The sequence below is a fragment of the Hyperolius riggenbachi genome, chromosome 10, assembly GCF_040937935.1.
Source record: "Hyperolius riggenbachi isolate aHypRig1 chromosome 10, aHypRig1.pri, whole genome shotgun sequence".
In the NCBI taxonomy this organism is placed as follows: Eukaryota; Metazoa; Chordata; class Amphibia; order Anura; family Hyperoliidae; genus Hyperolius; species Hyperolius riggenbachi.
Genome location: NC_090655.1, coordinates 296741623 through 296757423, shown reverse-complemented (window position 1 = coordinate 296757423; position 15801 = coordinate 296741623). Strand labels below are relative to the sequence as shown.

General features: G+C 46.1%; 1 protein-coding gene across 1 annotated transcript in view; it reads left to right on the top strand.

Annotated features, from left to right (window-relative positions):
- The window catches only part of LOC137536607 (uncharacterized), a 126727-nt gene that overhangs the window by 40956 nt on the left and 69970 nt on the right, over positions 1 to 15801 (top strand). Inside the window, exons 11-12 of the mRNA XM_068258860.1 lie at positions 4695 to 4784; positions 12204 to 12242. Coding sequence (XP_068114961.1) covers positions 4695 to 4784; positions 12204 to 12242 — 129 coding nt within the window. The remainder of the gene's footprint in view (positions 1 to 4694; positions 4785 to 12203; positions 12243 to 15801) is intronic.

Here is a 15801-nt window from a genome sequence, read left to right as displayed (position 1 = left end):
CCGCAGATCCGACATCAGATCACCACCCAAGCGCAGTGTTTACATCTATTCTCTCCTCTAAACACCCACTAATTACCCATCAATCACCCATCAATCACCCCCTATCACCACCTGTCACTGTTACCCATCAGATTAGACCCTAATCTACCCCTTGCGGGCACCCAATCACCCGCCCACACCTCAGAACGTCCTCAGACCCCAGCCCTGATCACCTCGCTAGTGCATTGCTTGCATCTATTTCCCCCCTCTAATCACACCTTGAGACACCCATCAATCACCTCCTGTCACCCCCTAGCACACCTACCCATCAGATCAGGCCCTAATTTGCCCCGTGTGGGCTCCTGATCACTCGGCCAAACCCTCAGATCCCCCTCAGACCCCCTTCCGATCACCTCCCCAGTGCATTGATTGCATCTATTTTCCCCTCTAACCGCCCCCTGAGACACCCATCAATCACCACCTGTCACCCCCCTAGCACTCCTATCCATCAGATCAGGCCCAAAACATCCTGTCATCTAAGAGGCCACCCTGCTTATGACCGGTTCCACAAAATTCGCCCCCTCATAGAGCACCTGTCATCAAAATTTGCAGATGCTTATACCCCTGATCAGTCATTTTGAGAAATTTGGTTTCCAGACTACTCACAGTTTTGGGCCCGTAAAATGCCAGGGCAGTATAGGAACCCCACAAGTGACCCCATTTTAGAAAGACACCCCAAGGTATTCTGTTAGGTGTATGATGAGTTCATAGAATTTATTTTTTGTCACAAGTTAGCGGAAATTGATATGTATTGTTGTTTTTTTTCACAAAGTGTCATTTTCCGCTAACTTGTGACAAAAAAAAATCTTCTATGAACTCACCATACTCCTAACAGAATACCTTGGGGTGTCTTCTTTCTAAAATGGGGTCACTTGTGGGGTTCCTATACTGCCCTGGCATTTTAGGGGCCCTAAACCGTCAGCAGTAGTCTAGAATCCAAATGCCTTAAAATGACCTGTGAATAGGACGTTAGGCCCCTTAGCGCACCTAGGTTGCAAAAAAGTGTCACACATGTGGTATCGCCGTACTCAGAAGAAGTAGTATATTGTGTTTTGGGGTGTATTTTTACACATACCCATGCTGGGTGGGAGAAATCTCTCTGTAAATGACAATTGTTTTTTTTTTTTTTTTTTTTTTACACACAATTGTCCATTTACAGAGAGATTTCTCCCACCCAGCATGGGTATGTGTAAAAATACACCCCAAAACACATTATACTACTTCTCCTGAGTACGGCAGTACCACATGTGTGGCACTTTTTTGCAGCCTAACTGCGCTAAGGGGCCTAAAGTCCAATGAGTACCTTCAGGATTTCACAGGTCATTTTGCGACATTTGGTTTCAAGACTACTCCTCACGGTTTAGGGCCCCTAAAATGCCAGGGCAGTATAGGAACCCCACAAATGACCCCATTTTAGAAAGAAGACACCCCAAGGTATTCCGTTAGGAGTATGAGTTCATAGAATTTATTTTTTGTCACAAGTTAGCGGAAAATGACACTTTGTGAAAAAAACCATTAAATGACACTTTGTGAAAAAAACAATTAAAATCAATTTCCGCTAACTTGTGACAAAAAAAAAAAAATCTTCTATGAACTCACCATACTCCTAACAGAATACCTTGGGGTGTCTTCTTTCTAAAATGGGGTAATTTGTGGGGTTCCTATACTGTCCTGGCATTTTAGGGGCCCTAAACCATGAGGAGTAGTCTTGAAACCAAATGTCGCAAAATGACCTGTGAAATCCTAAAGGTACTCATTGGACTTTGGGCCTCTTAGCGCAGTTAGGGTGCAAAAAAGTGCCACACATGTGGTACTGCCGTACTCAGGAGAAGTAGTATAATGTGTTTTGGGGTGTATTTTTACACATACCCATGCTGGGTGGGAGAAATATCTCTGTAAATGACTTTTTTTTTTTTTTTTTTTTTTTTTTTTTTTATCCACAATTGTCCATTTACAGAGAGATTTCTCCCACCCAGCATGGGTATGTGTAAAAATACACCCCAAAACACAATATACTACTTCTCCTGAGTACGGCGGTACCACATGTGTGGCACTTTTTTTGCAGCCTAACTGCGCTAAGGGGCCCAAAGTCCAATGAGTACCTTCAGGATTTCACAGGTCATTTTGCAACATTTGGTTTCAAGACTACTCCTCATGGTTTAGGGCCCCTAAAATGCCAGGGCAGTATAGGAACCCCACTAATGACCCCATTTTAAAAAGACACCCCAAGGTATTCTGTTAGCGGAAATTGATTGATTTTTTTTTTTTTCAAAGTGTCATTTTCCGCTAACTTGTGACAAAAAATAAGATCTATGAACTCACCATACTCCTAATGGAATACCTTGGGGTGTCTTTTCTAAAATGGGGTAATTTGTGGGGTTCCTATACTGTCCTGGCATTTTAGGGGCCCTAAACCGTGAGCAGTAGTCTTGAAACGAAATTTCTCAATGACCTGTGAAATCCTAAAGGTACTCATTGGACTTTGGGCCCCTTATCGCACTTAGGGTGCAAAAAAGTGCCACATGTGGTATTGCCGTACTCAGGAGAAGTAGTATAATGTGTTTTGGGGTGTATTTTTACACATACCCATGCTGGGTGGGAGAAATCTCTCTGTAAAAAAAAAATCAAAAAATTGTCATTTACAGAGATTTCTCCCACCCAGCATGGGTATGTGTAAAAATACACCCCAAAACATATACTACTTCTGAGTACGGCAATACCACATGTGTGGCACTTTTTTGCAGCCTAGGTGCACTAAGGGGCCTAACGTCCTATTCACAGGTCATTTTGAGGCATTTGGATTCTATACTACTCACGGTTTAGGGCCCCTAAAATGCCGGGGCAGTGTAGGAAACCCATAAGTGACCCCATTTTAGAAAGAAGACACCCCAAGGTATTCCGTTAGGTGTATGGTGAGTTCATAGATTTTATTTTTTGTCACAAGTTAGTGGAAAATGACACTGAAAAAAATAAATCAATTTCTGCTAATTTTTGATAAAAAAATAATAAAATCTTCTATGAACTCGTCATACACCTAAAAGAATACCTTGGGGTGTCTTTTCTAAAATGGGGTCACTTGTGGGGTTCCTATACCGCCCTGGCATTTTAGGGGCCCAAAACCGTGAGTAGTCTGGAAACCAAATGTCTCAAAATGACTGTTCAGGGGTATAAGCATCTGCAAATTTTGATGACAGGTGGTCTGAGGGGGCGAATTTTGTGGAACCGGTCATAAGCAGGGTGGCCTTTTAGATGACAGGTTGTATTGGGCCTGATCTAATGGATAGGAGTGCTAGGGGGGTGACAGGAGGTGATTGATGGGTGTCTCAAGGTGTGATTAGTGGGGGGAACAGATGCAAGCAATGCACTGGCGAGGTGATCAGGGCTGGGGTTTGAGGGCGTTCTGAGGGTGTGGGCGGGTGATTGGGTGCCCTAGGGGCAGATGGGGATCTAATCTGATGGGTAGCAGTGACAGGGGGTGATTGATGGGTGATCAGTGGGTGATTAGATGGCAGAACAGATGTAAACAATGCACTTGGGAGGGGATCTGACGTCGGGTCTGTGGGCAATCTGATGGTGTGGGTGGGTGATCAGATTGCCCGCAAGGGGCAGGTTAGGGGCTGATTGATGGGTGGCAGTGACGGGGGGTGATTGATAGGTGATTGGTGATCGGGGGGGGGGGGGGGTAGATGCATACAGTACACAGGGGGGAGGGGTCTGGGGAAAATCTGAGGGGTGGGGGGTTGATCAGGAGTCCCCAGGGGGCAGTTTAGGGGATAAAAAAAATACCGTTTACAGATAGTGACGGAGTGATTGATGGGTGATTAGGGGGGCGATTGGGTGCAAACAGTGGTCTTGGGGGTGGGCAGGGGGGGGTCTGAAGGGTGCTGTGGGCAATCATAGGGAAGGTGGGGGGGGCAGGATCAGTGTGTTTGGTTGCAGACTAGGGTGGCTGCAGCCTGCCCTAGTGGTTCCTCGGACACTGGGACCACCAGGGCAGAAGGCAGCCTGTATAATACGCTTTGTATACATTGCAAAGTGTATTCTACCATTTGCTATGGAGATCCGGGAAGCTAGGGGGGCGGAGCCTGCCACCAGCGGCTGATCGCGTCACGAATGACGCGATCGCTGCATAACCACTCCCGCCGATGGGCATATTGCGGTCGTTTAGGCCCAGTACTTGCCGCCGCCCATCGGCTGTGGGCGGTCGGCAAGTGGTTAAAGAGAAACTCTGACCAAGATTTGAACAATATCTTAATCAATAGCTGATACCCCTTTTACATGAGAAATCTATTCCTTTTCACAAACAGACCATCAGGGGGCGCTGTACGACTATTAGTGGTGAAACCCCTCCTACAGGAAACTGAGGACTGTTACTCCTGGCAGTTTCCTGTCTGTGAACCTTGTTGCATTGTGGGAAATAGATGTTTACAGCTGTTTCCAACTGCCAAAAAAGCAAGCAGCAGCTACATCACCTGCCAGCAGTAAAAATGTCACCATGTAATGTCAGAATGTAAATCAGGGATTTAAAAGATTTTACAATGGGGAAACACTGACTAAATCATTTATACATAATTATTGTGAAAATGAAGCACTTTATTACAATATTTTTTACTGGAGTTCCTCTTTAAAAACATGCTTTGCGGTTATCATTCCAGATCACACCACCGCCGCCCCCACAACCGCCACCCCCACAACCGCCTCAACAACCGGCATGACATCCACCACTGTGACTCTTCAGCTGTTTGGTAAGAAGTTGTAGGATGGTTCAAAACTGTGTATTACTGTTTGGTGCATGGATGTCCAGCCCGACTGCCCTATGAGAGGAGGCTGCCCAGCTGGTGTCCTATTGCAGCAGGATCAGGCATCTCTACACCCTGTTAGCATGTGGGCCTGGCTTTCCTCTGGGAGCCCCTCTTTCTCCCACATTCTTATAGGGATCCTTCACTGAGTGGGCTATGGCTGTTTCCTGCTACACAATACCAGTTGCCTGGCTGTCCTGCTGATCTTTGGCTGCAGTATTGGCAGAATCACACATCTGATCAGCATGCTTGTTCAGGGGCTGTGGTTCAAAGTGTTACAGAAACCAGAGCAGCAGAAGTCAGGCAACTGGTATTCATTTAACCCCCTTGGCGGTATGAAAAATACCGCCAGGGGGAAGCGCAGCCGTTTTTTTTTTTTTTTGTAACACTGATTTTTATTAAAGATACAGAAATGGTATTACAAATAGGCAGATTGTACAAAGGAGTGTGATACAATATTTTCAAGGAGGTGAGATACATGTAAGGATATAAGGAGTGCGTAGTTTACAGTATCTTCAGTCCAGGTCGTTGGACTCTAACATTTGAGTCCTAAGAAGATTATCACATTTAGAGAAAAATGGTAGAGAGGGGGGGGGGGGGGGTAGTCGTCTCTTGGGATTGAAGGTGGGTGAGAAAGATATTCAGGAGGGTGTAGTAGTCTCTGCGGAGGTGATCAGAGGAAAGTGACCAGGTGAGAACTGCCTATTATGATTACTATAGAACAGCATATTAATATATCATATTTAAGGAGAACAAAAAGAAAACAGAGAACATTGATCATTAACAGGTTAACGTTTAGCTAGAGGCACAGGTTGAGAGGGTGGGGGGGAGTGGGAAAGGGTCAGGCGCAGCGCTCCTAGGCCTAAGAGTCAGTTGTACGAGGGAATGTGATAGGGCTTGAGTCGGATGATTATAGCTTTGGGGAGGTGGAAGAGTATGTAGGAACTATGGGTTGGTGTAGGAGGAGGGTCCATCATGGGGGCATGAGATCTGGGTTAGAGAGAGACCATGGGTCCCAGGTCTTGTGGAACTTAGATTCTGTGTCTCTTAAGGAAGCAGTCATCTGTTCCATGCTCTTGGTCCAATTTATTTTAGTTTTGATGTCGGTTATGGTGGGGGGAGCCATAGTTTTCCAAGCTGATGCTATGGACAGTCTACAGGCCGTCAGGATGTGAGTTATTAGGCGTGTGGTGTATTTGTCCATTTCAGGGACTGGTTTGCCTAGCCGCATAATTACTGGGTCAAATGGTATTGTGACTCCAATAGTGGTTTGGATAAGGCGTTGGAGATCTTTCCATAGGGGGACTATGATTGGACAGAACCAAAAAATGTTCCAGTGAGCCTGTGTGAGCAGCCTCTCCAGCATAGGTCAGAGGAGCCAGGGTAAATTTTGGATAAAGTTTCTGGGGTTAGGTACCATCGAAATATAATTTTATAAATGTTTTCTTTAATCTGTGTACACATGGAGGTGTGTTTAGCATTTTCCCAGATATCTACCCATTCCTCAGGGTCAATAGAGACGGAGAAGGACTCTTCCCATTTCTTCATATAAGAGTGAGAAGGCATTAAGGCTCCTGAATTAGTTTGAAGGAGGGAGTATATCTGGGAAATAAGTCCTTTTTGGTGGCCTCCATGGGAACACAGTCTTTCAAAAGAGGAGCAAGGGGGTAAGGGGGAGTTTTTGTGAGTGTATGAATGAAGGAAGTGGATAATTTGGTTGTACTCCATTACAGTTTTGGGTGTAAGAGTTATTTTTTCTTCTAACTTAGGTCTGGTTAAGAGTTTGCCCGTAGCAAAGTCAGTCCAGTCATGCAAGTTGCTGTAGCCCATATGATACCATCTAGCCATGAAAGTGGGCGAGATTCCAGGTTGAAAAGCAGGGTTCCCTAGTATGGGCAGTAAGGGGGAAGGGTTTGATTTGAGCTTTGTTGTGGGTTTGATAGATCTCCAGAGGCGGAGAGTGAAAGTGATGGTGGGCAGGAGGGTCAGGTGGGATATTTTTGGGAGAGGATCTACCCAAATTAATGAGGCCAGAGATAGGGGTTGTATGTCAGTTGCTTCGATTAGAGCCCATTTGGTGAAAACTTTCAGGCTCGACCATTCAGTCAGTTGTCGTAGGTGAGCTGCCTGGTAGTAATGTTTAAGACAAGGAAGGCCGAGGCCTCCCTGTTCTCTTGACGCCATAAGGACCGGCCTAGCGACTCTGGGGCGTTTGTGGTTCCAGACAAAGTCTGAGAAGGCTGTTTGCAGCTTGGACAATTGACTGGAGGGTACGTGCACTGGGAGGGTCTCAAAGAGGTATAGTATCCGAGGGAGGATAGTCATTTTAAGTGTGTATATCCTGCCAATCCAGGAAATTTTGTAGGATGTCCATTTGTGTAGATCCTGCAGGATTTTCTGGATAAGTGAGGGAAAGTTGCTTTTATATATGTCAGCGTATGTAGTCGCTAGATGTATCCCTAGGTACTTAAGGGATCGGGTTTTCCAGTTATATGGGAAGTGTGATTTAAGAGAAAGTAATATCTGTGGAGGAATTTTAATTGGGAGAGCTTCCGTTTTGTCTTTATTTATTTTAAAGCTGGATAGTGACTCGTAGGATGAAATAGTGGAGTGTAGGGCAGGTAGGGATGTTATAGGGGAGGAGAGAGTGAGCAGAATGTCGTCTGCGAAGAGGGATATCTTATGTTCAACCCCTTTCTGACGAATACCTTGAATATCTTGGTTAAGTCCAATTGCGCAGGCCAGAGGTTCTATACTAATTGCAAAAAGCAAGGGAGAGAGGGGACAGCCCTGTCTGGTACCGTTCTTAATGTGGAAGGGAGTGGGGGAGGAAAATGGGAGTTTCAGAGTGGAGGTAGGATTGGAGTATAGAAATTTCAAAATTGTTATGAATGGGCCATCAAACCCTTGGTGTTGCAGAACTTGCAATAAGTAGGGCCAGGATAGGCGGTCGAAGGCCTTCTCTGCGTCCAAACTTAGAAGCAGAGAAGGCCTTCCACTCCTGTTCATGAGGGAGATTAAGTCTATGGCCTTTCTGGTGTTGTCTCCTGCCTGTCTGCCTAGGATGAAGCCCACCTGGTCGTTATTAATTAGGGAAGTAAGAATAGGGTTGAGGCGAGTGGCAAGGGCCTTGGTGATAATTTTGAGGTCAGAGTTCAAAAGTGAGATTGGCCTGTAGCTTTGTGGTAGTTGGGGGTCTTTCCCTTCTTTAGGGATTACTGTCAAGAGGGAAGCTAGCATCGTGGAGGGGGGAGTGTTACCTTGCATTATTTTAGTGGCTAAGGTGGATAGATGGGGTAAAAGGATAGCTTGGAATTTTTTGTAATAAGAATAGGGAAGACCGTCTGGGCCAGGTGATTTAGAGGGAAATGATTTGAGAACTTCAGTTAGTTCCTGGGGGGTTATAGGGGAGTTAAGTTGTTTACGTTGTAATTCTGTGAGTTTGGTGAGGCCTAGAGGGGCTAAAAAGGTGTCCACTCTGGAAGGAAAGGAGGTATCCTCGTTTTGGTCTGGTAGATTATACAATTGTTAGCTCAAATTTTCACAAAATATTACGATCTTATGGGGGTCATAGTGAGTGGTACCTTCTGAGTCTTTCATGGAGTAGATCGAGTGTTGTGACATTTTAGGGTTTAGTTTGCGTGCTAGGATGGTATGGGGTTTATTACCCCTTTCGAAGAAGAGTTGTTTAGTCCATCTTAGACTTTTCTCTAGTTGGTTAGATTGATGGGATCGGATATGTTGTTTGAGTTGTTGAACATAGGAGTAGTTATCTTGTGTAGGCTTGGTTTTGTAGGTGGATTGGGCTTTGGATAAGGCAGATTGAAGGGACACTAATTTTTGGGAAGAGGACTTCTTGCGTCTAGAGCTCTCGGCTATAAAGAGGCCTCTGATGAAGGCTTTGTGCGATTCCCATAGCATGCCTTGGGATGAAACAGTGTCAGTGTTAATTTGGAAGAATGTTTGTAGTTCTTCAGAAAGTTTAGAGACAAGAGTTTTGTCTTGTAGTAGTGTTTCATTGAGCCTCCAGTGAAGGGGTTTGTAAGGGTTGCGGAGCCAGTCTATTTGCATAGAGACACTGTGGTGGTCAGACCAGGCTGTTGGGTTGATGTCTGATTCTAGGAGTGAGGGTAGAAGGGGGGCATTAGAGAAGAAGTAGTCTAGACGGGAGTGGGATGCATGCGGGGGGGAGTAGAAGGTGTATTCTATTGAGGTTGGGTTGGCAATTCTCCAGAGATCAATGAGGTTATATTTCCTCATTAAGGCTCTGAATTTGCGGGAATTGCGATCATGAGCAGCTTTCGAGGTAGGAGAGGTGGAGGAACTTCTGTCCAGGCAGGAAGAGAATGTTAGGTTAAAGTCCCCTCCAAGGATTAGGGTACCTGATCTCACTTTGTGTAGTTTAAGGAGGAACGAGGAGAGAAAAGAAATCTGTTGAGTGTTTGGAACATAAACATTTGCTAGGGTGATGGGTTTCCCTGCTAAATTACCAAGGAGGATCAGGTAGTGACCCTTGGGGTCTCGTATGGTTTTAGTAATTTGCAAGGGGAGGGAGGCTTTACATAGGATAGCTACCCCTGCCCGTTTAACCAGACCTGAAGCTAAGTGTACTGTGGGGTATTGCCTGTTTGTGAGCCTGACTGAGTCTGATGAGCGGAGATGTGTCTCTTGGAGCATTGCTATGTCTATCTCCATTCTTTTGAGATCTCTAAGAAGGGACATTCTTTTTTGGGGGATGTTTAAGCCCTTCACATTCAATGTGAGAAAATTAACCATGGTCTAGGAAAAGAGGTTGGGTGGTAGAGTATAAAGGAGTTGAACGCTGCGCCCGGGGAGGAGAGGATAGGAGGAAAACCGATTGTGTGCCTCGCAATATGTAGGTTAAATTTAAAACAGATAAGAAAAATAATAAAAACATAACATAACTATAATTGCCTCTGCAAGTATGGAGGCTGCATGGAGTAGCATCCAGTCTAGGATGCCCAAGGTAGGTCATCCAAAAAGTGTCCGGGCCGAATAGCGGCAAGGGAGACACAAGGATAGACCTCCGGAGGCTCATGCTGGAGCGCCAAAATGGGAGGAGAGGAACTCCGGACCCTGCATCAGTGAAGTGGGAGTCCGGGGAAGGCCTATCTAATTAGCCTTATATTTTGCAATATGGTAGATAACTGGAGATTCAGGATTTATGTTAAAAAACAAGAAGATAGACATATGCATGAGGTAAACTTAAACTCTATGTATCCAGCCTGAGAGTGTAGATATAGTAAAGGTGGAAGCTAAGTTCAGGTAGGGAGGGCTTCCATGACTTCAGGTTCTGTTCCCGAGGGGTAGGTGAGGCTCCGGATCGGGGCTTTTGTCCATTCCGAGATATGACGGACTTTCCGAGGAGGAGAACTAAAGTTCGGGGAGCGAGGCTGGTAGATGGAGCTGTGGGAGGGCATTTTTAAGCCCATTTGCTTAAGAAACATGGGGGCATTGTCAATGTCTGAGATTGAGAAAGTCATGCCGTTTCTGGTGACTATAAGGCGGAAGGGGAAGCCCCATTTGTATGAGATTTGAGCATCTCTGAGAAGTTGAGTTATTGGTTTGAATGCCCTGCGTTTGGCTAAGGTGATCAGAGATAAGTCATTAAAGATATGTAGCTCGTCTCCTTTAAATGTGATCGGGGATGTTTTCCTGAGGGCTTGCAAAACAGCCTCTTTAGCCTCATAATAGTGAAGTCTTGTAATAATGTCCTTGGGTCTCTGAGCAGATACCTGGCGTTCCCCTAGGGATCTGTGTGCCCTGTCTAATCGCCACATTTCCTCTGGTAGATCAGGCACAATGGATTTGAATAGTTCTGTGAGGTGTGGGGTTATTTGGTCTGGTTTTACAGACATTGAGACCCCTTTAATTCTCAGATTTTGCCTCCTTTCCCTGTTTTCTGTGTCCTCCTGGGCTGAGCGTAAGAATTTAATGTCTGAAAGTACAAGTTGGTGTTCCTCTTCAAGATTTGCTTGTTTTTGGGACAGTGAATCTACCTTGTCTTCTAGTGCACTTGTGCGGTTCCCCAGCCCTGTGATGTCAGCCTTAAGATCTTGCACTGCTGAGAGTATCAACTGCTGAAGCGATTCGTGCATGGATCTGTAATGCCTTTCAAGTGTGGCTTCTAATGTGGCTTCTAATGTGGAGGCCGTAATCGGCGCAGTGTCAGGGCTTATACTGGCCTGTGGTATGGAGGTAGGTTCAGCGTGCGTCAGGGGATCGGCGCCATCTTGGGATCCCACAGGGCGGACAAAGCGATCCAGTGTGCCGCTTGCTGCCGTCATCTTGGCTGCCGTTCTGGAGGACATCAGGTGCGGGGGTCACTTGGGAAGCGTTCCCGGTAAGAGCCGCACGGATAGGTGGGTAGAGAGGCGGAGAGCGGCTGTAAGAAGCGGAGGGTTTGTCGGAGCTCCTGTCTCAAGCGGCCATCTTGGTCGTGCCGCGCATGCGCCTCGAAGCGCATGATAGCCGCTGCTCAGCGGCATCCCCCCGCCCGCTTCGATCGCCTTCGGCGATCACCGATCAGGAAATCCCGTTCAAAGAACGGGATTTCCTGGAGGGCATCCCCTGTCGCCATGGCGACAGGGCGGGATGACGTCACCGACGTCAGGGACGTCATTGGGAGACCCGATCCACCCCTCGGCGCTGCCTGGCACTGATTGGCCAGGCAGCACTCGGGGTCTGGGGGGGCACGCGCCGCACCGGATAGCGGCGATCGGGTGCGCGGCGGCGATTGGGGTGCTGGCGCAGCTAGCAAAGTGCTAGCTGCGTCCAGCAAAAAAATTTTTATTTTTTAAATCGGCCCAGCAGGGCCTGAGCGGCACCCTCCGTCACACACGGAGTTACCGCCAAGGAGGTTAACAGAAAAAAATTACATAAGTTTATGTTCCCTTAAAGAGAAACTCTGACCAAGAATTTAACTTTATCCCAATCAGTAGCTGATACCCCTTTTACATGAGAAATCTATTCCTTTTCACAAACAGACCATCAGGGGGCGCTGTATGGCTGATATTGTGGTGAAACCCCTCCTACAGGAAACTGAGGACTGTGTTACTCCTGGCAGTTTCCTGTCTGTGAACCTTGCTGCATTATGGGAAATAGATGTTTACAGCTGTTTCCAACTGCCAAAAAAGCATGCAGCAGCTACATCACCTGCCAGCAGTAAAAATGTCACCATATGATAAATGTCAGAATGTAAATCAGGGATTTACATGATTTTACAATGGGCAAACACTGACTAAATCATTTATACATAATTATTGTAAAATTGAAGCACTTTTTTATTACATTATTTTCACTGGAGTTCCTCTTTAAAAACATGCTTTGCGGTTATCATTCCAGATCACACTACTACCACCACCACAGAAGTGCACATAATCGGTAAGAAATTGTAGGATGGTTCAAAACTGTGTATTACTGTTTGATGCATGTCCAGACCGACTGCCCTATGAGAGGAGGCTGCCCAGCTGGTGTCCTATTGCATCCTATTGCTCCTCCACAAATCATTGCAGGGTAGACGGTATAGTAGGTCCCTGTATAGGAATATAAGACTTTGTATATATTGATTATGTGTGATGATGTAATGCACTTGGGTGGGGCTACCTGTAAGGGTGGGCCTTTAAAAGGGAAGGAAGTGTTGTGGGTGGTACACTTGAGGAAGGGTCAGGTAACCCGTAACATGTAGTGTCTTTGCTCGCAATAAAAGAAACGGAAGTTTGAAGTCTGTGGAGAGCCTTTTCCTTAATGATTGTGGATTGCATGGAGCAGGAGTGGTGAACCTGCAGGGAAAGGGCACCGACCAGCTACCTTATACAGGTGAGCTACTTAGAGCAAACATCAAGGTGATTATTGAAGTGATTGAGACACCAGACCTTGGTGCTAACTCGATATGAGTGACACGACTGGCATCCCTACCGAGGAAGTCGGGGCCAACACCTTTTCTTATGACGGAGCTATTGAAGAGATTTTGAGACAGGTTGCAGACCTGGAAGTGGCTGAGTCTGCTGATATCATTGCGGCCAAAGAAACACATTTGTTGGATTTAAGAAAAACCGCTCTGAACTATACCATTCATCAAATCTTTCTAGCTGATTATGTGAGGCTGAAGCGGATCCCGAGGGGCTATCGCATTGGTTTGCGGTCTACCCTATTGACCCAGGACCAACTGTGTCACCTGCTTTTTTGAAATATTGAATAAAGGCTCATTGGCTGTAATGGTCTTAACTATAGAACGTCTGGGGGTGCATATCGCAGCCCTCACAAAAGGAGGCCGATAAGATTGACCAGGAGATCAGTGATACAGTCGAGTCTGATGAATATGATGAAATGGTGGATCGTATAGACACAAAGCTTGCAAGTATTAAAGAGGCACTCGCCAGGAAGGAACGAAAGAAATTGCGTGATGCAGAGGATTACAGGTTATCCCGCGTGTACTCATGGAAAGTAGAGAGACGCTGGCACCGGCAACCATAACCGGAAGAGGGAGCAGGTAACCCCGGAAGTGAATTGGCAGTTGGAGCAGTTCACAGGAAACCTCCAGCTGGAAGACGTCGCAACTGGCGGAAATGTTATCCGCGTGGAGGAGCTGGGGGACAGAGTGGTAGTGGAACCCAGGAGGACTCCTCGTCTGGTTGCGCTGGAGCAGCACAAGGACATGGCCGAGAGGATTTTCGGCAACCAGGGGACTCCTTTTACCCCGCAGCCGGAGGCTCAGGTGCAGCAAGCACCCAAGGGGACAAAACCTACCCACGCAAGAACCCTTGCCACCCTATCCCAAGGGACCAATACCCAAAGAGGGGGCAGCAGGGGGCGAGGTAAGCAATTTGGTGGTGAACTTGTCACAATATAGTTTAACTGAAAGAGAAATTCAGTCGTTATTACAGAAGGGTTTAGGATTTGCGCCTACTTCCTGGGACATTAAATTTGAATGGGAGGTGGACTTCTTTAGATTTGTGCGGAGGTTAAAACTGAAGGTCCATTTCAGAGATTGTGAGACTGGTTTAGAAAACGCTTAAGGGGGTTTATATAAAAAAAAGGGGGTTTATATAAAAAAAAAGCACCTGGACTCCTGATGTTAAATGTAATGCCATTGATACCTTTGAGGTCTGTTGTACTTAGTGGAGAAGGTGTTTAAGAATGTGAAAGCGAAAAAGTACAGAGATAATTTGTCATCAAATGAAAGGCATGCTTTGAAAAATTATCGAAGAACACAAATGTGTACATTACCAAGGCAGATAAAGGGGGTGCAATTGTGGTGTTAGACTGGACTGCCTATGTGGCGGAAGCTGAGAGACAGTTGGCTGTCCCGGGGCATTATAGGCTGTGTGATTTCAACCCGACTTGGGAAATTAAAAAGGTTGATATGATGGTGAATGAAGCCCTCCTGTTGGGGACCATTGACAAATCTATTGCCAACTTTCTTGTCACAGAGTATCCACAGGTACCTGAGTTGTACCTTTTGCCTAAAATACACAAAAGCCTTGTTGACCCCCGGGACGTCCAATTGTCTCCAGTGTAAATTCTGTTTTGTATCCTATGTCCAAATATGTGGACTCCTTTTTACAGCCGTTGGCTTTAGGGATTCCAACGTGTTTAAAAGATACAACTGACCTACTGGTCAGATTGAATGCCATGGAGAATGTACATGATGATCTATTGCTATGCACCCTGGATGTACAGAGCCTGTTCACATCCATTCCCCATGATGAGGGGATGGCGTGTATTGAAACCAAGCTCCTGGAAACCAGTTTGCATCACGATAAACTTTTTCATATTGGATTGCCTTGAAATGGTTTCAAGACAATACTTATCCCCAAACTGGAAATAATTCTATGTTCAGACCCAAGGGACGAGCATGGGATTACCAGTTGCTCCGTCCTTCGCAAATTTGTTTTTGACTGATATTGAGGGTTGTATGTTCATCCACAATACAAAGTATGGACAGCAGCTCTATGGTTATTTCAGATTTGTGGATGACGTTTTGATTTTGTGGCGCGGTACGGAGGCGTCCTTCAGAATGATGGTTGATGAGGCGAATCAAATGCATCCAACCATCAAATTTACTGCGGAATGCTCTGAGGTGAGCATTGATTATTTGGATGTAACCATATCCAAAAAAGAGGGACGATTCTGCACAAAATTGTTTAGGAAGCCGACAAAGGAATAATCTATTACGCATGGATAGTTTCCATGATGAGCGATTGAAAAAAAGCATCCCACAAGGGCAATTTTTGCGGGCACGTCGTATTGCATCGACTGATGCTGAATACCGAGAAGCTGCTGGCCGTTTGATTGGCAATTTTCTGGCAAAGGGGTTTGAACTTTCCAGTTTGGTCAGGGTTAGTGAGGAGGTCGCTACCATTCAACGAGAGTCCCTGTTGAAGTCCAGGGGGAAAGAGAGGAAGGGCAGGGGCAGGATCCCCTTTGTTCTCTACTATGGGCATTTGTCCAGGAAAATAAGGGGGATTGTTTAAGTTTTGGCCCATTTTACAAAAAGATGCAGTGTGGGAGGTTGTTTAGAGAGTATCCCCTGTTTGGCAATAGTCCTGCCTCTCCTATATGCAATCATGTGTGCAAATGAGCTTTAGAGAAACAACCTGTGTTGCAGGGTCTGAGGGGGACCACCCCTGTTATTCATGTAATTGCTGTTCTGGGATCATTCGTGGTGAACATCTGTCCCATCCCCATACAGGGCAGAGGGTGTCAGTGAGAGGCAGTTATAATTGGGATACAACACATGTGATTTACGCACTGAAATGCCCCTGCGGATTGGTTTACGTAGGGGAAACAACCCGTAGTGTGAAGGTGCGCATTCAGGAACACAAACTGAGCATCGCAGATGTCCGTAAAAATCTGGAGAAGGGGATTGAGAAGCAGAATGTCCTGGTAGGCCGGCACTCTGTTCTGGCTGGGCATTCTGCAGCTCAGCTGAGATGGATGG